The sequence below is a fragment of the Furipterus horrens genome, unplaced genomic scaffold (genome assembly GCF_987537825.1).
Source record: "Furipterus horrens unplaced genomic scaffold, mFurHor1.1.pri manual_scaffold_5, whole genome shotgun sequence".
NCBI classification, from domain to species: domain Eukaryota; kingdom Metazoa; phylum Chordata; class Mammalia; order Chiroptera; family Furipteridae; genus Furipterus; species Furipterus horrens.
This window is the reverse complement of record NW_028327175.1, coordinates 130131086-130155029: the sequence shown is the minus strand read 5'-3', so window position 1 is coordinate 130155029 and position 23944 is coordinate 130131086. Positions and strand designations below refer to the sequence as shown.

General features: G+C 40.1%; 1 protein-coding gene across 1 annotated transcript in view; it reads left to right on the top strand.

Moving 5' to 3' along the window:
- The window catches only part of VPS35L (VPS35 endosomal protein sorting factor like), a 152857-nt gene that overhangs the window by 43669 nt on the left and 85244 nt on the right, over positions 1-23944 (top strand). The window contains exons 9-14 of the mRNA XM_090279397.1: positions 3487-3543; positions 10833-10929; positions 11631-11678; positions 13140-13233; positions 20660-20737; positions 21237-21359. Of these exons, the coding sequence (XP_090135523.1) occupies positions 3487-3543; positions 10833-10929; positions 11631-11678; positions 13140-13233; positions 20660-20737; positions 21237-21359 (497 nt within the window). The remainder of the gene's footprint in view (positions 1-3486; positions 3544-10832; positions 10930-11630; positions 11679-13139; positions 13234-20659; positions 20738-21236; positions 21360-23944) is intronic.

Sequence of the window (23944 nt, the reverse complement as noted above, 5' to 3'; positions counted from 1 at the left end):
GAGGTAGGGTCTGGAATTATCCCCACCTCACAGATTAGAAACCTGAGGCACAGAGAAAATGGGTAGCCCAAAGTCACAAGGATAGTGAGTTCTCTCTGCAATTGAAGTACCTGTTTTATTTTTGTTGTACTTGGCTCATGAGGAAATTTTCCTATCTGTGAAAATTACAAATGCCAGTTTCACCTCTGGGAATTCATCCCAGTGTATAGCAGCAGCAGACCAGAAACAGCTCAGGTGGCCATCAATAGGGGATGTCTATACATTGGAGACGAAGGGGGCCTCTAAGAATGAGGGTATGCTCTACACTGTGAGATGGAAGGATCTGCAGGTTGTATCATCATGTGAAAACATTAAGGTGTAGAACATCTATAGAGCATGTTCTGTTTTTGTGCATATTCCCTTATATTTGCTTAAAGAAGTATCAGAAGAACACCCAAGAAATAAATAAAAGTGGGACTTCTTAGAGGGTGGTAGGAGCAGTGAGGTGATTGGGACAGGCTGAGAGAGAAATTTCTGCCTTTGGGAATTTTGAACTATGGGAATGTTTTCCACATTTGAAATTGAACATTCAAACAAGTACCCACCTTCAGCACTTCCCTCCTTCTGCTCCATTTCCAACGACGTTCCCAGAGGTGCTGATGTCTGGACCTGTGTTGAACGATTATTTCTCAAGACGGGCAGCCTGAGCCTGCATTGCTCAAGGAGACTCTATTGTGTTTTGGGGCTACAAGAGCTGTTTTTACCTTTAAAAGAAAGAAGTGGACTCTGCCTTGTTTGAATGGGAACTCACAGTGTTGAGGTCCATCCTGTGCATCTGCTCCCCATGGAGGTGCTTGACAGTACAGAGGCAGGTGTTCTGTGGTGGTGGTCAGGACTGACCAGGGCCTGGAGCATTGTGCTGGCCAGGGATTTGGGACACCGCCTGGGCATCTGCAGCGTAAAGGCATGAGCTGAGCTCTACTGGGATTTCACAGAGGCCCTGAACACAGAGCTGAGCTTGAGTCTGCCTGCATTCCTTGCCTCGCCCCCACGGATGACCCTTGGTGTCTTCACCTGTAAAATGGGCATGATAGATCCTGCCTTTGGGGTTTTCTGGAGAGAATTAGATGAGAGAATGCATACAATGTTTTTCCTCCTGTAATTGCTTGTTGCCAGGATCAGTGTAAACAATTTTGAACAGTGCCTGGCTCCCACAAAGTACGTGCTCAGAAAATGTTAGCTATTCATTGTCATTATTTTGCTATTTTAGTGTTTTTGGTTTATTAGAAAATGGATCAAGAAAGGAAATAAATCTAGGATTGGGTATTATTTTTCAAAGTAGCTGTCCACTGACTTAATAAAGGAAAAAAAATATTTACCACACGTGTTTGGTCAAAAAGTTTTGCTGTTTAAAGCCCCTTGAAATATGTAGATGAAATATAAAAATTGCTTTGCTTGTGGTCTTAGAGAGGTGGCAAGGTTTTTTTGGTGTGTGTGTGTGTGTGTGTGTGTGTGTGTGTGTGTGTGTGTGTAGGAAGTAAAGGCATTTTGTGTTCTTAGGACTGGTCTTTGTGCCATAGGAGGTGAGAATTTAGACAGCTGCCCAGTGTGGCTTACTGTGATGTCCTGAGGTAAAAGTGTACACAGTCCCAGTGCCTGGTTCTGTGGTTGTTACAGAGGCAGCCTCTTACTGCACCAAGAGAGGCTGCTGCCATGGGGAGCCCGTGACCACAGATAACCAAACACTTCCTGCCAGGAGGACAAAGTCATATGGTTTTCAGATCCAGAGTGTGTTCTCTGAGGCTTCCTGGGAACTTCTAAAATGAAGCCATGGTTTGGAGTAGTGATTTTCATCCTTGGCTGCATACCTGGGGAGCCTTAATAATATTCCCAATCGTCAGGCTGCCCCCCAGATCACTCATATCAGATCCTCTGAGGATGGGAACAGGCACCAGCATATTTTCAAGTGCCCCAGGTAGTCTGAATGTTCAGCCAAGGTTGAGAACCAGTGTTGTAGAGGGAAGAGGAAGGGTTGTTGATGTTTTCAGAGATTGCCATACCCAAGGCAAGTTTTAAAATTAAAAATGATTCCTGCCTGAATTACTGGTTCCTATATTTGAATGTGTATAAAAATTGCCTAGTCAGGTTATTCAAAATTCATATTCCTAGTCCTCACCTGCTAAAATATTATTTTTCACATGCTCTGAGTTGGGCTCCAGGAATGTGCATTTTAAGCAAGTGTCTTTTAAGTTAATGTAGTATAAGCAGTCCACACTGGAAGAGGCACCTAGATGGCTCCTCTTAGCTTGGCTGGCTTCTTTCCCATAATCCTAGCATTGTGTCATTTGCTTGTGTGATATCATTTGATTTCATGTTCTTTAACCAGAAATGGTCCTTAGAACTTTCCTGACTCTTTGTAAGTATGGAGAAAGTATGTGGGTCTTCACTGCCTTGAATGATCGAGTTATGGGGAAACAAAGAAACACATGAGCACAGGGAAATACTTTTGATGTTAAAGGTGATTTGGGATGGTCCAGAAAATGAATAGAGTTATTATTTTTATCACTTGAATATTGAAAGCATTTTCTAAACACTGCATGGAATAAACAAAGCTTTTTGTGCTAGGTTAAGGGTTGATTTATAGACCAAGTTCAGACTGCCCACTTGTTTTTGTAAATGAAGTTTTATTGGAACACAAGCACATCCACTTGTTTACATACTGTCTGTGGCTGCTTTTGAGCTGCGGCAGTAGAGTTGAGTATTTGCAACTGTATGCCAGGCACCAATCTGGATAGTGGGGATATGTATGCAACAGACACAGATCTCTACCCTGGTAGAGCTTCTAGTTGAATCTCAAATTCTGATGCTTCTGGGCACCAGTCAGATCACATAAATAAGTGAAGTGGGCTGGTGATTAGAGACAGTAGGGAGTTGGGGACTGTGGCAAACTGGTTAGTCTGTACGCCATTTTAGGGAAGCTGCTCTGTTCTAGCTGATTTTTATCCTATGGGGATATGGGCCTGTTTGTTTTTGGCACATAATGTGAAAAAGCAAAAATCTGGATTCCATGTGAATTCTCCCAAATATTACATGTTGGCAACTAACTCCAAAAGTATTAAAATATTTTGTGGGCCACCATGTGGTGGGCCAAACAAAATGGATCACTGCTGGATTCAGCTTACAGGCTGCCCATTTACAACCTCTTGTCTAGAATATAATGTACACCATTCTCTGTTGAGTGAATGGAGGTATCTGAGGCTGCTTTGACCCTATGTTTCAGTTAAGACTCCAAGAGGAGAGTGATCACTTACCTCCCTCTCACAGAAAGTAAATGTCCCTTCTTTTATTAAAAGCAAAAACAAAGAAATGTGGCTTAAAATTTGTCCCATAGGTGGCAGCATATAACCACAAGTTAACGTTTATCTGGGAAATGTCTGTACCCCTAGTTAACAAAGATTTATTTAGTGCTTACTTCTAAAGAGCATGATGCTATCTTTTTCTCCCCAGGGAATCTCGTGTATGACCGCATCTTTTCCATGTGTGTGGGTGACCGCATCTTACCAGGTAATGTCATAGTTATTGCAAGGGTTTTATTCTGCCTTGAGTCAGGATTCAGCTTTTATGAAATCAGGATTTATTGAGACATGATAAAAGTTTTTTATTTTTGGTTTACTAAAAGTAAAAGAAACATCTTTACAGATTTCTGATCATCTGTCTTCTAATAACATCAGAAGGTTTTCAAATAGTCCAGCTAGGAATTTGGTTAAGTAATTTGAATGTGCAAGAATGAAAAGGTGTTGCATTTAGATTCATCTGAACTTTAACTTAAAGTCTCCTGCTGCTTGACGTTTTAATATTTTTCCTACATATCTTTCCTAAGAAGCAAATTTCTTGAAAAAACAAACAAACCATCAAATAAATCAATAACAAATACTTTGCCTCTACAGTCTTTGCCCAAGTGATGTTTACATTAAATTTATTGCCAATCAATTTTAAATTCTGAGGTTATAATGGGAGAAGAGTATGAATTTTTTTTTAAATTTAATCTTTATTATATTTTTTTCATTAACATTTAGTCCCCTTATACAGCCCTCCCCCAGCAATCAACCACCTGTTGCCCATGTCCATGAGTCCTTTTTCCTTTTTGCTCAATTCCACCACCACCGAATTTTCCCCAGCCTCTAGCTGTCATCCTGTTCTCCATCTATGAGTTTGTCCCTATTTTCCTTGTTAGTTCAGATTGTTCATTAGTTTCCACATATGAGTGGAATCATATGGTATTTGTCTTTCTCTGACTGGCTTATTTTATTTAGCCTAATGTTCTCCAGGTCCATCTATATTGTTTCAAAGGGTAAAGTTTTCTTCCTTTTTTACAGCCAAGTAGTACCCCATTATGTAATTATCTCATAGTTGTTTTATCCACTCATCTATTGATGGACACTTGGGCTGCTTCCATATCTTGGTGATTGTAAATAATGCTACAATGAACATAGGGGTGCTTATGTTCTTTTGAATTAGTGTTTTGGATTCTTTTGGATTCCTTTGGACATATTCTCAGAAGTGGGATTGCTAGATCAAAAGGCAGATCCATTTTTAATGGTTTGAGGTATCTCCATACTGCTTTCCACAGTGAGTGCACCAATCTGCATTCCATGAATTTCTTTTGTCATATAAGTGGTGATGATGTGTCTGGTAATGTGGAACTCATACCTGCAGCATCCTTTTCCTTTTACTCCTTTTTCAAGTTCCTAGCACTGCTGTAAGTAAATGTTCTTATCCATACACATTAGAACAGTTTGCTTCTCCTTCACTTGACCTCCTACTGCTCCTAACCAGATGATTACATTAGCAACAGTAACTCATAATTTGATCTCTTCATTCATTTATTTATTCTTTATTTCTCCCATCTATGTATTTGTATATTTTTAAAGCTTTTTGATATACTTATTTCTCAGAGACAGAACCCTACAGACCGTTAGGGCTAGAAGAGCTCTTAGGAAACATCTTCTCTCATTATAGATGGGCAGACCCAGTGCAAAATAGTCATGGACTTGCCACAACTTTGCTGCTACCTTGCTAAGGTGCTGAACGTGCATCACCCTTTATGACAGCCACTAGTCACATGGGGCTCTTGAGTACTTGATATCTGACCAGTCCAAACTGAGGTGTGCTCTGAATGTTAAAAAATACAGTGGATTTCAGAGACTTAATATGAATAAAAGACTATAAAGTATTTATAAATTTTAAAATATTGATTATACATTGACATGGTATTTCAGATAAGTTGGGTTAATCAAGTATAAATTTTCCCTGCTTTGATCTCTCCTTTTGAATGGTTTCATATGGTATTTCTATTGGACAGCACTGTTGTAGATCCTCCCTGCCACCACATCACATCTGTTATATTATTAACAGTCTCTCTTATGTTCTAGCTGTCTCCAGATTGGGAGGCTGTGAACCTGGGAAGGTAGGCAGGGACCACCTGAATGGAGAGGCCTTCTTTGTCAGCTTAAAAGATCTGGGCAATCCAGGTGCTTTTATTTTATACCTGCCAGCTTGTCCTCCATGTGCAGTGCCATCAGCGGTGTACTCTCAGCCTGAGGCCAGAATTAAACCCAAATAAGTGTTTTCCTTGGCTACAACAGTATTTTTTTATCATGTTATTTTGATATAGGTTCTAGTACTTCCTATTGTTGTGTACCTAACTGCCTAAAAATAATTTATATTAACTGCCTGACCCCCAGAGACATTTGAGTTTGCATCTACTAGAATAATTTTCTTTCCTCCCAATTTTTACTAACTATACAAAAAACATTTTGGAGCCAAGTAAGAAAGAAATACTAATAGCTTACTACCTACCTAGAAGTTTAAGTTAAAAGGGGATTTTCTTATTCACTTCCAGTACTTGTCTAAAGTTATTAATTAGCACTTTTATCACTAAAATTCTTCTTTCCTGAAATACCTTTTTTTTTTTTAACCTTGAGCAACACACTCAGGCTTTTGTTTTCTTGAAAATAATTTCTTCTCTCCGCCCCCTCTTAGTTAAAGTCATCTGCATGTGTTTTCTGGTTCCAAGAACTTGAAAGGGATAGGGAAGGACCTTTCTCAAAAATGTTAGTAATCTCTGGGATATGAGTCTTCACAATAATTATGAATTAAACTTTTGAAACCTGTGCAGAATTCTGCCTGAAGAAATGAAGTGTAGAGAGGAAGCTGGTAGCATTACTCATTTTTTCCATTTGAATCAAGTTCTGACCGGTGAGTTTAATTTTTGAGCCTTTACCTTCAGGAGGTTTAACTAAGGTATAACTCTTCTGAGTTTAGAAAGATATCAGCATCCTTTGGGTTCATAGAAAGGTTATACTACCAAATGTAGTAATTCTTTTTCCCAATATCTCAATCCAGCATATGTGTGAAGAGACCATCTACTCTGTGATAAAATATTATCTTCATTTTAGCAGAAATAATTTAGATTTATTGTCTTGTGGTTCTTGTCATTATTCTCATTCCCATCTTCAGTTTCCCTCATGGCTGACATGGGCTGCATCTGGATAAGCAGGGCCTTTAATTGACCTAGCCTTCTTCCAGCACCTACTAAAATGGTGCTGCATTCCTATAAGCACCGTGATGTAAAGAAAACTCTCATTGCTATTGTAGAGACTTGGCAAGTGATGGAAAACTCGACTCATTGGCTTCCTCTCTCTTAAAATAGTCATAGAAGTTCAGGGTTAGACAAAGAAGTACTATAAGAAAAATAAGTGGGAACTCGAAGGAAAATTTTCTGTTTGTTACATCAAAGTCTCCTGAATTAAGTTCCAAATTCTGAATTCATTCATTATGTAGCAACCCAAGTGCAAAAGTATAAATCATGTCATGTCATCCCTCTGCTCAGAACTCTTCAGGGAGCTTTCATAGCACTTAAAGAAACTCTCAAAGTTCTCACCAAGGCTGCAACCCTGTATGACTTGGCTTGTGGTGCCTGCATCTTTCCTTGCTTGCCACATTGGCTTGATTTTCTGTTCTTTGACCATTTCAGAGTTCATAACTACGTTAGGACCTTTGTACTTACTGTTTCTTCTTCCTGCAAATACATGTCTTCCACATCTAAGCATAGTGGCTGCTTTTTGTCACTCAGGGGTCAGCTCAAATTTCATCTCTGCTGGAGCCTTCTCTGACCACCCTATCTAATGACGCCAACTCCCCTGTCCCAATTGAAGTCATTCTCTAGTCCAGTACCTAGTTTTATATCTTTTATCATGTTGACTGCTATTGGATATTACCTTATTTATTTGCTTGCTTATTCTTTTCCCTGTTTATTATGTTTCTTCCCCCACTGGAATGTAAGCTCCATGAGGATAGGGTCTGTCTTATGTACTGTTATCTCTCCAGAGCCTAGAGCACTACTTTTAGTTGGTTCTTAAAACATTGCCTTGAGCAGTAAAGGAATATAACATTTAATTGGCTGAAGTATTTAAAAATCTTGCATAACATAAAACTTTACCAAAATTTTTTCTTGAGCTGATAATGCAGATTATTACATAGCCTGTAGTCAGTAAATATACCCTTCACTGAATCTCCGTTCCCACAACTGGAAAAGATTTTATTAAAAGACCTCAAAGACTTATTTTTGCTGTGGGGTTTCAAGTCACATTATTCAGTCATATGAAGGGAAATTAACCCCACCTCTCTATTTTCCACAACATTGGCAAATGAATTACAGAATAATTCTTTATCTTTTCTTGTCTAGAGCTCTTGGAACTTGAAAAAATGTTAACTGAACAGGTTCAAGCCAGGAAAGGGAATATGGTAATTCCCCTTCCCTTTGAAAATGGGAAACTAATTTGGGAATGAATGAAGCATGCAAAAATATCCAAAAATAGGTTAATACTTGAAATTGCAATTCCAAAATATCTGCAGTTGTATTAGTGGCTATTCTCTGCTAGTTAAGTACCTAGAGGTTTATCTTTTTGCTGATTCTGTATGAATTTTGATCACCTTATAGTAGTAGAAAGCAGAAATCAGGGGCAAAAACTGACTCACTGAACAAGATGAGAGCCAAGAGACCAACATTCATTTGCTGTATGCTAATGTAACTAACTTCTCTCTTTTTGATTGAATCCTAAAAGTATAAAGCACATCCAGTGGTGAAATAAGGCTCTAATCTGTACAAAGACCATATAGAAAAAGTAATTTCCATGCTAGACTTCAACAAAATGGTTTTAGTATTGATGACTTTTTATTTTTTTCCCATTTTTCTGTACTTCCATTCCTTATTAAGATGTATGTCAACATTAGGCTTGGGTGTCAGTGCCAGAAAGCTCAAAATAAGGATGGAGAAGGTCAGTGCTGGTGGGACAGCTACTAGTCCATGGTACCAGGGATCCTGACTTCTCTATTGTTGCCCTTATGGTTCAAGATGGTTAGGGAAGTTCAAGCCATTGCACCTTCATTTCAGCCAGCAGGAGGGAAGAAGGAGTGAAGGTCAAACTCCTTCTTTTAAAGCTATTTCCTAGAAATTGTACTTCTGTTGATGTCCTGAGACCAGAACTTGGTCACATGGCCATACCTAGCTATAAGGATGGCCATTTGCCCAGCAGAAAAGTGATAATTGTATCATTGAAGAGGAAGAGAACAGATAATGGGAGAATCTGGCAGTTTTCCCACAAGCGACTTAAATCTGAAAGCCATTATTAGCTGCTTTCTCAACTGAGTGCCTTGATTTACCTTCGGGTCTGTCCCCTGTGCTATTTAGAGCACAGATTTCAATCACATTTCGTGTTACAGTTGCAGGTTCCTAAAGAATCTGGAATTCTCAACGATATTGTTGTTACTGGTGGGTACACCAGGAATTATATTAGAGCAGTGGTTAAGACTGTGGCTATGCAGCCAGACTACCTGAGTTGAATTCCAGCTCTTAAATTTGCTTATGCGGTGCCTTGGGCAAATTACAAAATTTCTCTGTGCCTTGGGAAGGATGATAATAAAAGTACATACTTCAGACTTCCGGCCAAGATAGAGGCCTAGACTGACACACTCCATCTCCCTCCACAACTGAGAAGGAATACTACTACCAGAAACCCAGAAATAACCAGAAGTTCCAGAAAATAAATGGAAGTTCAACGTATGAAGTTATAAAGAAGTGTTGCTCGTCCGGATGGGTAGGAGGGGTGAAGCCGGGGCAGAGAAGTCAAGCTGTGCTGGTGAAGGCGATGCTGGTGGGATGGCGAAAATGCCACAGCGTGTTGAGAAGGGTTGCCTGGTTGTGACTAGTGCATGGGGCTCTGTCCCCTATAGCGTAGGAGGTGTGACAGCCCTGCCCAGCAAAGGTAAACACAAAACTGTCAGGATGGAACAGATCATGATAGAGATCCCGGTGACGCAGCTGACCAGAGAGCAAATTTCTAATCTAATGAAGCAGCAGATAGGAAATCTTTCTGAGGCACCATTCAGAGCTTTGGTTATAAAAATGCTTACAGACCTAATGGCAGATCTTAAACAAGACGGGGAAGGAATGAAGGCTAATCCTGCTGAAATGAACAAAGACACATATGAAACTAGTGGTGAGGGAAAGAAAACTAGGGATCAAATCAACAAACTGGAACATAGGGAAGGAACAAACAGTCAACCAGTGAAGAAAGAGGAAACAAAAAGTGAGGAAAATGAGGAGAGGCTCAGAAAACTTATCAGACAGCTGTAAGTGGGCCAACATCTGAATGACAGGGTTGCCAGAAGGTGAAGAAGAAGAACTAGAAATTGAAAAATTATGTGAAAAAATAATGAAGCAGAACTTCCCTAACTTGGGGAAGGAAATAGACTTACAGGTCCAGGAAGCACAGAGAATTCCAAATAAACTGGACCCAGGGAGAACCACAGCAAGACACATTATAATCAAACTGTCAAAAATTAAGGATAAAGAGAGAATCTTAAAAGCAACAAGAGAGAAGAAGAGAATTAAGTACAAAGGGGTCCCAATAAGACTATCACCTGATTTCTCAAAAGAAACTCTGCAGGCAAGAAGGGACTGGCAAGAAATATTCAAAGTAATGAAAGGCAAAAACCTACAACCACGATTACTCTATCCAGTGAAACTGTCATTCAGAATAGAAGGGCAGAGAAAGTGCTTCCAGGACAAAGTAAAATTGAAGGAGTTCATCAGATCCAAACCACTGTTATATGAAATGTTAAAGGGACTTGTTTAGGAGAAAGAAGATCAAAACTATGAACATTAAAATGAAAACTGTATCACAACAACAACAGAAGCTAGTGAACCGAAACAAAGGCAAACTAAACTAAGTAGGCAGCGAGAGTGGGAAAAGAATTATAGGTATGGGGAACATTATGGGGGGAGATCATCAGGGAGGGGGAAGGCAGGAAAGGGAGGCAGATGGTACAGGAATTAAGAAGCATAGTAGGAGGGAGTGGTGTAGGCAGGAAGATGTTGAGAAGAACTATACGTACAACTAATGGGCATGGACTAAGAGGGGGGACAAATGGAGGGAGGGGTGTCACTGGGTGGATGGGAACAGAAGGAAAAGAAATTGGGACAACTGTAACAGCATAATCAATAAAGCATATTAAGAAAAAATGTACATACTCCCGAGGGCTATTGTGGGGATTAAGTGAGCTGACTAAAGCACTTAGAAAGTACCTAGCACTTCAAAAGCTACTCTGTATAAGTGCTCATTGTCATCAATTGTTTCCTAATAATAATTTTTGGAAGGGAAGGGATAGAAGAACTACGCATCCCATCCCTTCTCTTTTTGTACTGTAACCTTTTCCTAGCCCAGAACTCAAGCAGCTATAACAGATTCTGAGAATTAGGAAGGCTGATGGGTATTATTTTTGTATTACAGATCACGTCTCTCCAGAGAATGTAAATGACACCGCCAAAGAAACATGCTTAAATTGGTTTTTCAAGATTGCTTCCATCAGGGAACTCATTCCAAGATTGTATCCTTTTTTTTTTAATCTGAGAATTTTAAAGAGTCAAAAAGAGTTACACGCTAATAGTAGACATGTGATGGGGTGCCCTGAACTCCAATTGAAAATTTGATCCTGTTACAGTTGTCAGCCTCTAAATACAGGGCCCCACTCTAGAAAAGCCCTTGGACTCTTGCTTTCTTCTAATAATTTTCTAGTTTTTTACTTTAAATGTGATGTCATGTACCAGGCTTTTGTTTCCAGTGAGGAATTCCCACTATTAATTCTTTCAACTTAAATGCTTCATTTTCATGTGTTTTCTGTGATTCCTGGAATTTGAAAGGAACAGTGTGAAGCTTCTTTGTACAATGCCAGTATTGAAGAACAGAGAATTTGACTTATATGCAAATTAAATCTTAGTTGTCTGAAGTTCATTTTTCCCCATAAATCTTGATTGGAAATGCTCAAAACTATTTTGAATTTCAGCATGTAACCATGAACCAGCACAGCCTGTAACATTTTCCAGATTTTATTTTAAATAGATACAGAACCTTGAAAGCCAAATATAGAAACCACAAGCCATTAACTAACTTAATTCTCTGGATTGTTGAGAACCATTATGGCTCCCTCTTCTGAAGACATACCTACTTCTGTTCATGAAGAGTTTAATTTTTTTCCCCTAGGGAATGGGCCATATGGAAAATGTCTTTCTTAACGGAATGTTTTTGTAGTTACGTGGAAGCATCCATTCTGAAGTGCAACAAGTTCCTGTCTAAAATGTAAGGCTCTTCTTAAATGTCCATAGAACCATAACATTTCCAAAAAATCAGTTTCTCCTCTGGACCCACACACTAATGGCAATGTAATAGTAGCTATTACTATTTGGGTACTTAGCATCAGGTCTTCCATTCATTTTCTTATTTAATCCAAGTGAAAACTTAATGAAGTAGAGATACCATTTAAATCCTCATCTTACTGTTAAATAAACTCAAGCTAGGAGAGGTTTGTTGAATAACACATCAGAGGTCAGCTCAGCTGGATTTGAATCCTCCATCTGCCATTATTACCCATGTGCTCTTGAGCAAGTTGTGTAGCATCTCTGACCCTCAGCCTCCTCCTCTGTGAACAAGGTCTTAAGAAGAGTCTGGGAGGGTCCATTGAGCTGCACACACCACACTTAACAGCTGCACCTGGCAGGCAGTGGCTTGGACTGTTTGATGCTACTGTCTTAAGATGATGATGAAGATAACAATGTTAGAAGCTAAGGCCTTTGCTCTTGAGCCCCAGACTACTCTGGGTCACCACAGACATTGTTTTGAGAGTACTTTACTGAGCTTAAGGAAACCAGATATTATTTCTGCAGAGCCAGAAAACCCTGAGTCCTGTTGGGTAGCATGTAGACAATAAACTCCTCAATGTCATGGGTGACTCAGGGTGCTCCATAGAATAGCTTGGTTGGGTTTAGAAGCTAGTGTACCAAATATGTTTGATTGGGATCAGGGGATGCCTGGGGTCATTTGTAGGGACAACACTGGTACAGGAAGAAACAGTTATTTTGCCTCACCAGTTGGGGCAGCATAATGCTGCAGGCAGAGGGAGTTAGTTCCATGTTGCAGGACAAATAACTATAGCACAGGTCCCGTTGATGGGACATGCTTCTGCCAAGCTGGTGTGTAGGTGTCAGGTGCTGGGAAGGGGCAGGGCACAGGACAGTAAATCAGTGCTAGAGTACTACAAGTGGTGGGCAAAAGGAGGTTTACAGTTGTGAGAATGTAAAGCATAAAGTTTATTCTTGTACTATAATTTTTTAATTATTTATTTGTATTACAATAAACCTCCTTTTGCCCACCCCTGTAGATAACGGTGAGAATTTTGAGAAAATCATGGGGTATCCATCCACAGAAAATAACTGGAGCATAAAAAATGCTCAATTAGTAAAGTAAATGTGACCTCAGCAGGGAAAAATGTGAAGGTTAGACTCCAGCACTGGCAAATGGTAAAGATAAAAGAAACCACTCAATGAATGAATTGTAAGTGAGAGAAAGATAGTTACATAGCCTTAGAAAACTCTGAAACTTTGACCTTGGTTTGTTCCTGAAACCTAATTTCCCTTCACCCACGGCCTCCATCCCCCTCTCCCCACGCACATTTAGGAAGTTTGGCATTGTCTTTATTTTAAAAATTAAAGCACAGGGAGTTCTTACGCAGGGTGTAATGCCGCCCTCTTTTGTTTCTAACAGGGGGATCTCAGAATGTCTACCCCGCCTGACGTGCATGATTCGAGGGATTGGAGACCCACTGGTGTCAGTGTATGCCAGGGCCTATCTGTGCCGGGTAGGTTGCATCAAGTCCTATGCTCACAAATGTGGCAGTATCCTTAAATGTTGATGTAAGTCTCTGAAAGGACTTTACTAGCTGCTAATTTTAGAGCATGGCTCTTCCACAGAGAGCAGAGCTGTAGAATCTTATCTTAAAAATTAATTTTAAACTTGATCCACTTACCGTAATTAATTAGGGGGTGTTTAAAGTCATATTACAAATTAACTGGTTTTCAGAATTAATTGTTTCTTTGTTCTCACTGGGAAGAAGACTCCCAAGGTCTCTAAGCTGATGGGTTGCTTTTCACTAATTTGAAATATCCTTTTCCTTTGTCCTGAATTTGATTGTTATATTAGCTTTTCTGTCCTTGTATTCAAGAGTTGACTCAGAGTATGAGTTGATGAGGGCTGTTTGACAGGGAGAGGTGTTCCCTGTGATGACAGGTGTCAGGGTCTGTAGATCATGGTTGAAAAGGCTACAGGCTCATCTTTGGCACTGCTGTAATGAAGAGGTAGTCCAGATGGTAAATCACTGGGCCTTTTTCTCCTTTTTTTAAAAAAAAATAATTTATTTGTTTGGTTGTTTATTTTTAGAGAGAGGGGAAAGGAGAAAGAGAGGGAGAGAAACATCACTGTGTGGTTGCCTCTCACTTATGCCCCCAATTGGGGACCTGACGTGTAACATAGTCATGTGCCCTGACTGGGAATCAAACCAGCAACACTTGGTTCGCAGGCCGACGCTCAATCCACTGAGCCACAGCAGCCAGGTTCCTTTTTCTCCTTTAATGTACCATGAAGTTTTTACTTAAAACTTTATTTTTCCTTGTATGAAAAATACAACCCATGGGGAGTTTATAGTTATTTTTCTTCAACTCATATGGGGGCTTTGCCTCTATCAGCTTTCGGTGAGAGTACTGAGTGAACCCCATCCTTCCTTGAGAAAAAAGCTCCAAGATCCCTCTATCCCACACTAGTAATTATTTATATTTTTAAAGCAGAAGATGAGAAACAGTAGCCTTTAATTGAATTCTTTGATGTGACATTTATCATATGACAGAAACTTCGTAGTCTCAAGTGTCATAAAGAAATCTATCATTGACCTTAGAGTAAATAGTAGACACCCTTATGAAGGACACTTTCATAGCTCTGCTTCTTGATACTGAAAATGCTGTCAGGGCAACCTGTTCCACCTTTGTAACAGATGAAGGTGTGTATGAATTGCCATCTGCTTGAAACGTGAGGTGAATTTTTCATACAGAGATATTGGGTATTTTTCCAATAACTATAACTTTAGAATACATTGAAGTGTAACTAATCCTTTGGAAGCAGTGTTTGCTGGGCTTACTGTGCACAGAACGCTGCTGGAGCCTCTGGGGAAGATGCCATGATATCTTTATCATTTGCATATTCTCACACTATCGCCCTTCCCTGTGTAAAATGTAGTAAAAGCTTTAATCTTGACATCAGTTGAGTAATAGAGCAATAAAGGTTTAGAATTACTTCATGTCTTATGAAGATGTTTCTGTTTTTTTAAAGAGAAGTCAGAAATAGAAATGCCAATTCCTTTCAAACTTGTTTGGTTTTCCAACTTGAAGTAAGGTAAATAAGTTAGGGAAAAGATAATGCTTGTTGCGTATAAAGTGCCTTTGAATGGCAGATGCATCTTGAAAACTCAGTGACAATAAGGTGAGATTGCAGACTCATCCCAGGAAGACTGGTGATGAAATATACTGTATCTGTTAAAATCATTTTGACAGTCCAGGCAGTGCATTAATTCTCCTGATTGGGTAGTTACTAAACATTTTTGAGAAAAAGAATGAGTCAGTCTGTGCATTAGTAAGAATTTTTATAGTTTGAAAGTGGCAAAAACCCATTTTGTAGTACTTTAATCAAGAAGGGGGGTTGGCTCTGAAGAGTCTTTGGGATGGGGTAGGCATGGCTAGATCCAGAGCTGCAGAGCATTGTCAAGTATCATACTCTGTGATCACTCAGTTCTGCTTTCCTCTGGATTGACTTCATTCTGAGGCATGCTCTTTCTATACAGTGGTGCACAGCAGCTTCACGCTTTCATTTTTTCAACTTAGGAACCCCAGTAGAGTGAGAGTTCCCTTTCCCAATAGTTCCAGTCAGAGTCTCCTGGCTGATTTGCAGTGAACTATCTTGGGTCACTTGTCGATTGGTGAACCAATCACTGTGGCCATGGGATGGGTTATGCTCACAGACCCAATCTAGGTCATGTGCCTATCCCTGTAACTCATGGTGGACTGGGTGCAGCTTTGCCACAAACCTTCTTATCTTAGAGAAAAGTTTGATTCTCCATAGACGAAAACAGTGAGAATGAATGGCAGGCAGATAGAAACAGCAGATGGAAATCATGAACAACTATCCTTGCTCCTCTGGATAGAAATCTTTCAGATCCAAGAGGGTTTCCAAGCTGCTCATTTGGCTTAATGGGAAGGGATAAACAACAACAACAACAAAAAGCAGTGAAAAGGAACTAATATAAATAACCTATGGACATGGAAAACAGGTTGGGGAATAACTGTGGGAGAAGGGGTGGACTGGGTTGGGGAGGAGTAATGGTGGAAAAAATGGGACAACTGTAATAGAAAAACAATAAAATTAAATTAAAGAAAAAAGGCATTGAATGGGCAGGGTTTTAGGGGAGCTCAACACTGTTTATTAAAGGGAAGTTTAACTACTGTTGAGTCATGGCCCTTTCAGCTCATCTCCGCTGCTTGTCCATGGGACCTTTGCTGTCACCTAACATAATTATTTCCTTTCTGAGATATGATCGAGAGGAAGGAAAGACAATAGAATCAAAACATAGTAGAATTGGACTGAGGGGAGAGAAGATGCTGGCGGAGTAGGTAGCAGTGTTATCTGCTTGTTCCCATCGCGGAAGAATTTGGAGTAAAAACACGGAGAGGAGTGAGTGAGTGCAGATTTCAGATAGCGTGAACAGGGAAGGGAGTGTGGGAGTGGCGTGAAAGAGGGCAGGAAGCTTGGTCCACGCTCTCCAAGCAGAGTTGCTGGGCCCCCCAGCTCTGTGCCTCTGCTGCACCGCCCCTGAAAGGGGCAGCTGCAGACTGGCCCATTAGCCAGTAACTATCCCCTCCATAGGTACTAGGACCAGCAAAGGCCCGGAGGGAGTTGTTGAGAAGGTTTCGTTGAAACAGCTGGAGGTATGGAAAGACCGTGAACAACCTGGACTATGAGAAACTGTATGAACTGAGTCTAGGTGGGGACTCCCTGGGCTGGCAACCTTGTGCCTCGGGGGCACGCATCATGGCCCCACCAAACAAAAAAGCAGAACTGAGCCATGGAGAGGTGCCCACACAGGAAAGCTGCGGAGGAAACGCAGACCAGGTAGGGATCCCAGACAGGCAAGCGGTATGCACAGGTGCACAATAACGCACTGCCAGACAGGAACACAACCTGGTGCTGCAGCTGGGAGGCAACACAGAGACTTTTTTGGAGAAGGAGCGGAGAGAGGACCGAAGGCTGGGCAAAGACTAGGGGCTTGCGCACTGGCTTGCCAGCAGAACAGCTTTGCTAGACAAGCCTGAGGATTGCTGGAGGATGCCGCAGGACCAGTGGGGAGAGACCCAGCTCAGTGTGGCTCACAGCAGGGAGCGATGGCAGGCTCACAAGTGAGAATATAACAGCCCCAGAATCAAGCTAGATCCCCTCACAGCCAGCCAGCCAGAAAAGAAGATTTGAAACCCATGGAATTTTGACCAGGGGTGAATCCAGAAAAAGAACAGTGCCCAAAGATTGTACTGGAGAAAAAAATCTTTCTTTAATCTGTTTCCTACTTTCTCTCCCTCCTATTCTTATTATTTAATTTTTGTTTGTTTTTAAGTTTTGTTTATACTCCCTCTCAGAATAAATATACAGCATATAACTTTTATATAAATTAATACTGTAGACTTCCACTTTCTCACTTTATTCTGCATTCTTCCCTTCCATTTTGAACATACAGTATAAATACTACTTACTGTTTCACATAGCCTTGACCCTATTTGCTACTATTGTTATTCTACCATCTATGCTCTCAAAAATCATCTCTATCAGTTAAAACAACTGATCAGTTTTTCAAATAGTGTAATAGTCTTAACCTCTTTACATCTTTATTAATACTGGCTCATTTGCTAATGATACTGTGATTGCCAGTGGGGGATATTTTTGAGGGTGTGTGTTTCTTGCCTGGGTTGTGTGTTTATGTTTTAACAGCATCTTCACAAAAGAACTCAAGACAAGGTGGGCAGAGTGAGTCTAAATCAACATACCAGAGGGAAGGTTCCACCAAAGAATAACTGAAATATAACCAGAAAGTTTGAACAAATGACATAAAGGGCATCCCAAGAGCATCAAGCTCAGGAGATCAAAGAGACTGCACCACTCAATCCCCTAGGTCTCCTATACAGAATCTCATACCATGAAAGTGGGAAATCAAAGCAGACAAATCCAAGAAACAAAAACAAACAAGAAGCATCCAATGTGGAGAGACACAAAAACAACCTCCCAATGAAAGGAAAAGAGGATCCCCAGAAAGAGAGATAGATGGAACAGACATAAGTCAACTATCAGACATGGAATTCAAAAGAATGGTTGTAAGGAAGCTCAATGAACTTGACAAACTCAGCGGAAACTACAACAAACTCTAGGGAAGCTACAAGGAACTTTCTGAGAACTACACCAGCATAAAAAAGGACATAGAAACTATCAATAGAACCAGGAAGAAATGAAGAATACAATTTCTGAACTGAAGAACAGTGGAATCAATCAAAAACAGGCTAATTGAAGCAGAGGATCAGATCAATGAGTTAGAGGACAATGTAGAAAAAAATTCCCAGAGAATACAACAAAATGAAAAAAGTTTTAAAAAGAATGAAGAGGGTTTAAGAGAACTGCAGAACAACATGAGACAAAACAACATTAGAATCATAGGATTACAAGAAGGAGAAGAAGAGGAGCAAGGGATAGAAAACCTGATTGAAAAAATAATAACAGTCTGGCTGCTGTGGCTAAGTGGGTTGAACGTTGGCCTGCGAACCAAGTGTCGCTGTTTTGATTCCTAGTCAAGGCACATAACTAGGTTGCATGTCAGGTCCCCAGTTGGGGGGCACAACTAAGAGGCAACCACACAGTGATGTTTTACTCCCTCTCTTTCTCCTTTTCCCTCTTTCTAAAAATAAAATTAAATAAATAAATAAATAAATAAATAAATAAATTTTAATTTTAAAAAAGAAAAAGTAATAACAGAAAATTTTCCGAACTTGATGAGAGAAAAAGTCATGCAAGTCCAGGAAGCACAGAGGGTCCCAATGAAGATGAACCCAAAAAGGCCCACTCCAAGGCACATCATAATTAAAATGCCAACTTTCAAAGACAAAGAGAATCCTAAAAGCAGCAAGAGAAAAACAGCAAATAACATACAAGGGAGCTCCAATAAGGCTATCAACTGATTTCTCAATAGAAACACTACAAGCCAGAAGAGAATGGCAAAAAATATTTCAAGCAATGAAAACAAAGGCCTACAACCATGGCTCTCCTTCAAGATGGAAGGTGAAATAAGGAGTTACTCAGACAAAGGAAGACTAAAAGAATACATCTCCACCAAACCAACATTGCAAGACATGCTAAAGGGAATGTTTTAAGAAAAAGAGAGGAAGAGGAATGCAGGTACAAAGGAAAATGAATAAATACCTGTCAATAATAACCTTAAATGTAAATGGATTAAATGCTCCAATCAAAAGACATAGGGTAGCAGAATGGATATGAAAAGGAGACCCACATATATGCTGTCTATAAGAGACACAGCTCAGAACAAAAGATTTACACAGAATGAAAGTGAAGGGGTGAAAAAAGATATTCCAGGCAAATGGACGTGAAAAAAAAAAACTGGGTTAGCTATACTTATATCAGAAAAGACAGATTTCATAGCAAAGGCCATAAAAAGAGACAAAGAAGGGCATTTCATGAGTGGATTAAAAAACTGTGGTACATTTACAGAATGGAATACTATGCAGCATAGAGAAAGAAGGAACTTCTTCCATTTGCGACAACATGGATGGAACTAGAGAGATTATGCTTAGCAAAATAAGCCAGGTGATGAAAGAAAAATGCCATATGATATAACCTAATACGGGAGACTAGGGAACAACACAAAGAAATGAACAAAATTGAACCAGGAACAGAAAAACAGTTAATTGGCGGGGGTGGGGGGGGTGGTAAATAGGGGAAGGGTCTAGTAAAGGAACTAGCATAAATAACCCATGGACATGGACAGTCAGGTGGGGAATGACTGTGGGAGAAAGGGTGGGCTGGGTGGGGGGGTGTAGAAATGGGAGGGAAAAATGTAATAGAAAAACAATAAAATTAAATTTCAAAAGAAAAAAGGCACGAAAACCCAAAACACAGTAGAACTGGATCTGAGATTTGTTGTTAGTGTTTGTGTTTTGTTTTGTTTAGATTTTTAATCATGAGACATCCCCAGCAGCCATAGAGCTGCCCTTGGAAGTTAACACCCCACAAATCTTGCATAATTCTTCTCAAAGGAGTTCTTCACAGCCATATCAAAATATCACTATTGATAATGTTCTTCCTGCTTCTGGGTAGGGAGGAGGTGAATGGCAGAAGTCTGTCCCTGTTGGAAAAAACCATGTCCTAGAAAAGCAACTTTCCTCACAAAGTTTTGTACTAAAGCAAACAAGTATCTGAGGTATATCCGAGGAGCTTAATTTAAGGAACATTGAGATGCTTTGTAGCTCAGACCTTCACTTTCCATCGAATCCCAGGCCTCTGGCCACCTTCTCTCTGGTTAGCAAATTCTTTCAGCAGCAAATATTAGTCTTTTTTTAAAAAAGCAATTAATGCAGGACCAATGGATTATAGAATTGTTATGTTTCATGCTTTTGTAAAATTTTTAGAAATATATTAGAATTTGTCTCTTTCCATGACTGCCCAGCAAAGAATGAACCCATATATTTTAACAATACAAAGTGAAGTCCAAGATGTCTCTCTTACATACCATAATCCATGTATTTTTATCATTTTTCACAAAGGGAGAGAAAATTGTATACACAACCTTGAGGGTACATTCCTCCAAGTGTTGTATTGATTTGTTCTCATTGTCATCTGTTTTAAAATACATTCATTATCTTTGGGAAATTACAAAGATTATTACTGCAAATGTCTCTTTATTATTTAAAATAGCTTCTGGGTTTTTTAAAATTAAAATTATACATTCTTATTAAATAAGAAGATAGAAAAACAAAAAAGAATAAAAACGTTCTGGTCTTCCCAATGCCTGTATCTATCTGTGTACATTTTCAATTTACAAAATGGCATCATATTGTATATATTAATTGCAACCTGTTGTTCCATAGTGAAGGGAGTTTCTTTTTTCTTATTTTTTTTTTTAAATTTGGCTGCAGGTGGGAATGGAAGTGGCTCCACATCTCAAAGAAAGCCTAAATAAGAACTTTTTTGACTTCCTTCTTACATTCAAACAGGTAAGAGAACAATGCAGAATAGCTAATTGATATAATAGTTACATGGTCACGAATTCACAAAACTCAGTTGCTTTTCCAATTTGAGATTGCCTTAAAGCTCTTTAAAAGTGTAAACCCTAGAAAATTTTACCAGCATCTGTTACAGACAATTAGAATTTGTTGATTGTACTGAATAAGCAGAATTAATATGTACTTGTTGACAGGAAATATCAACAGTTAATCAGACTTTCTTTTTAACATCTGCTGGCTCTGTTCTTGTCAGGTTACTTCTTTTCACAGTGCACATTGCCAGAATAGCACAGCTTGGTGACATGGGAAACATTTGTTTCCTTTTTCTAGTTAACAAAACAAAACAAAATAAAAAACAAAAACGGAGAAGCCAGGCAATTTCTATCAGGGCCATCCAAATGCTTATGAGCATGTAGTCTGTGAGTTACATGTTCTTTGTTTATAATGTGACTTTCCTTCCTTGTCTAAGTGTGTATTTGGTTTCCTGTAGATTCATGGGGATACAGTCCAGAACCACTTGGTGGTCCAAGGAGTGGAACTTTCATCCTATCTTCCCTTGTACTCACCTGCTATGGACTGGATCTTCCAGTGCATTTCCTACCATGCACGCGAGGTAACTTCTGCAAGGCTTCAGTGTGAAGTTCATTTTGGGGGAGAAATGCTGGGGCTCTTCACTCCTCTGTATTGTGTTACGATGACCTCTACACCATTGTACCTTTTTAGGTAAACAGGACCCTTCCTTAATAGCTATAGCAAACACTATGCTAGTCAGTAGGTTATAGAGGGCTCACCACTGTGGCTGTTTTAGTGCTCAGCACTTTTCCTAATTGTCTTCTTTGACAACTTTGGGAGGAGTGTGGAAGCTCAGAGAGGTATTACATACTTGATTGCAGACAGATCCAACCTACATTTCTGCTAAATGACTGAAACACCTGAGCAGACTGACATGTTTGAAAGTGAGAACACTTATTTTTTCCCCCTTTAATGAAAAGCAAATCAGATTTAAAATAAAGGGTTCATGTCATAAGGCATTCTTTCCTTTTACTTTAAACACCAGTAATATCAAAGAATGGCAGAGGTTGGGAAGAGCTTTCCTGCATAATAAAAATCTGAGAAATCATTACTGGACTATAAGAAGTGATTTTTAAAATTAGATCACCTGAATAATAATAAACTGAGTTTTGGGACACTGAAATAGAAATGTGAGGTGTCTTATAAAAAAAAGTCATTTTCAAAATGCAGAAGAATGGATATTATTATGCAGGGTGGTGTTGAAAATGTGTGCGACAGTATGATGCTCTTTGGTACTGGCTGGATTGTGTCAGCTGGGAAGTTGCCCCTGTGTGTGTCTTTGACAGGACACGCTTCCAAAATATGGGATGTGTCCAGGTTGGCTGCAGTATTTGGTAATATACAGGACAAACAAGGGAAATATAGGGGAAAGGAAAACCATCAAGATCAGAGGAAGAAGAAATGCTTTTAGCTACAACTATCTGACATGTAAAATTTCAAATCAAAATTGAAATCCAAAATACCCCCAGCCCCCTACCCCCAAAAAAGAAAAAGTCAGACAGTGGGTTAAAAAGGCATTTTTGTTATTGTTTGATGACAGGCTTTCCTCTTCTTACACAATTAAAATAAAATTACACTAAGTAAAAAACAGGTTATACTTCCTATTTCAGGCACATTCTACACATGTCGAATAAAATTGGTGAGAGTGGACACCCTTCTCTTGTTCCTCATCTTAAGAAAGATGTTTTTAGATGTGTGTGCATGTATGTGTGGCTGGGTGGGTGTAGGAAAAAAAACCTGTAAGAATATTGTTGAATCTGGCCAAGATGGAGGCATATACAGACACGTTGCGTCTCCCTCCACAACTAAGAAAGAATACAACCTCAAAGCTAGAAACAACCAGAAGTTCCAGAAAATCAAACTACATGGAAGTCCAGAAAAAAAAATATAAGGAAGAAATACTCATCCAAACAGGTAGGGGCAGAGCTGGGGCAGAGAGGATGTGGTACGGTGGCGGTGGCAGTGGCAGCGTCAGCAGCAGGCCGGCAGAAAGTGCAGTCACACGTTTTAGGAAGTTGGGAGGCACACCTGTAGAGCGTTTCCAGCTCTTCAACAGACATTGCAGCACATGGTCCCAGCACCAGGGAGAATCAAGCCTCATTGCTTTTTCTTGTGCAGACCAGTGTCAGTTGGCGTGGAGGCAGAAACTACCGGTCTCTCAGCAGAGTCCGCCTGTTTAAAGGGCCCTCACGGTCCAAGGACATCCATAGACCCACCTACTCTGGGAACGACGGCCAGGGCAACAGCTAGAGAGGCACCAGTCTCATACGGAAGTGGGAGAAGTGCCTGGAAAAGGGGCAAGTGCTGGGCAAACAGCATTTTTCCCTCTTAGACCTCTCTCCCACACAGCACCACAACGTGGTGAAACATGTAGCCCTGTACTGATGAATTCTTAAGGCTCCGCCCCTTACAATGTATCAGGAGCGACAGCTCTACCTAAGACACAAAGGCAAACACAGGAGTCTGTCAAGATGAGGAGACAGAGAAGTATGGCCCAAAAGGGGGAACGGATCAAGGTTCCAGTGGAAGAACTAAGTGATGAGGAGATAGCCAATCTAACCAAGGGATAGCCAACCTAACAGACTCAGAATTCCAAACACTGGTGATAAAGGTGCTCACAGGCTTGACAGATATGCTTGAGTATGGGAAACGCATAAGAGAAGAAGTGAAGGCTATTCTAAGTGAAATGAAAGAAAATTCACACAAAACCAATGATGAAGGGAAGAAAACCAGTGTTCAAGTCAATGATTTGGAAAATAAGGAAGAAAAAGACAGTCAACTGGTGCTGAATGAGGAAACGAGAATTGAAGAAAATGAGGAGAGGCTTAGGAACCTCTGGGACAACTTTAAACATGCCAACATCCGAATCATGGCGGTGCCCGTAGAAGAGCAAGATCTGGAAGTTGAAAACTTGTGTGAGGGGATAGTGGAGGAGAACCCCCATCCATGTTTTGCGAGGGAAGTGGATGTGAGTCCGGAAAGTACGGATAGTCCTGGGCTAGTTGTACCCGGTGGGGCCACACCAAGACACAGCATGACTGGCGTGCCAAGGGTGAAGGCTGGAGGGAGAGTCCTGGAAGCAGCTGGAGAGAAGAGGAGAGTTGTCTGCAGAGGAGGGCCTATGAC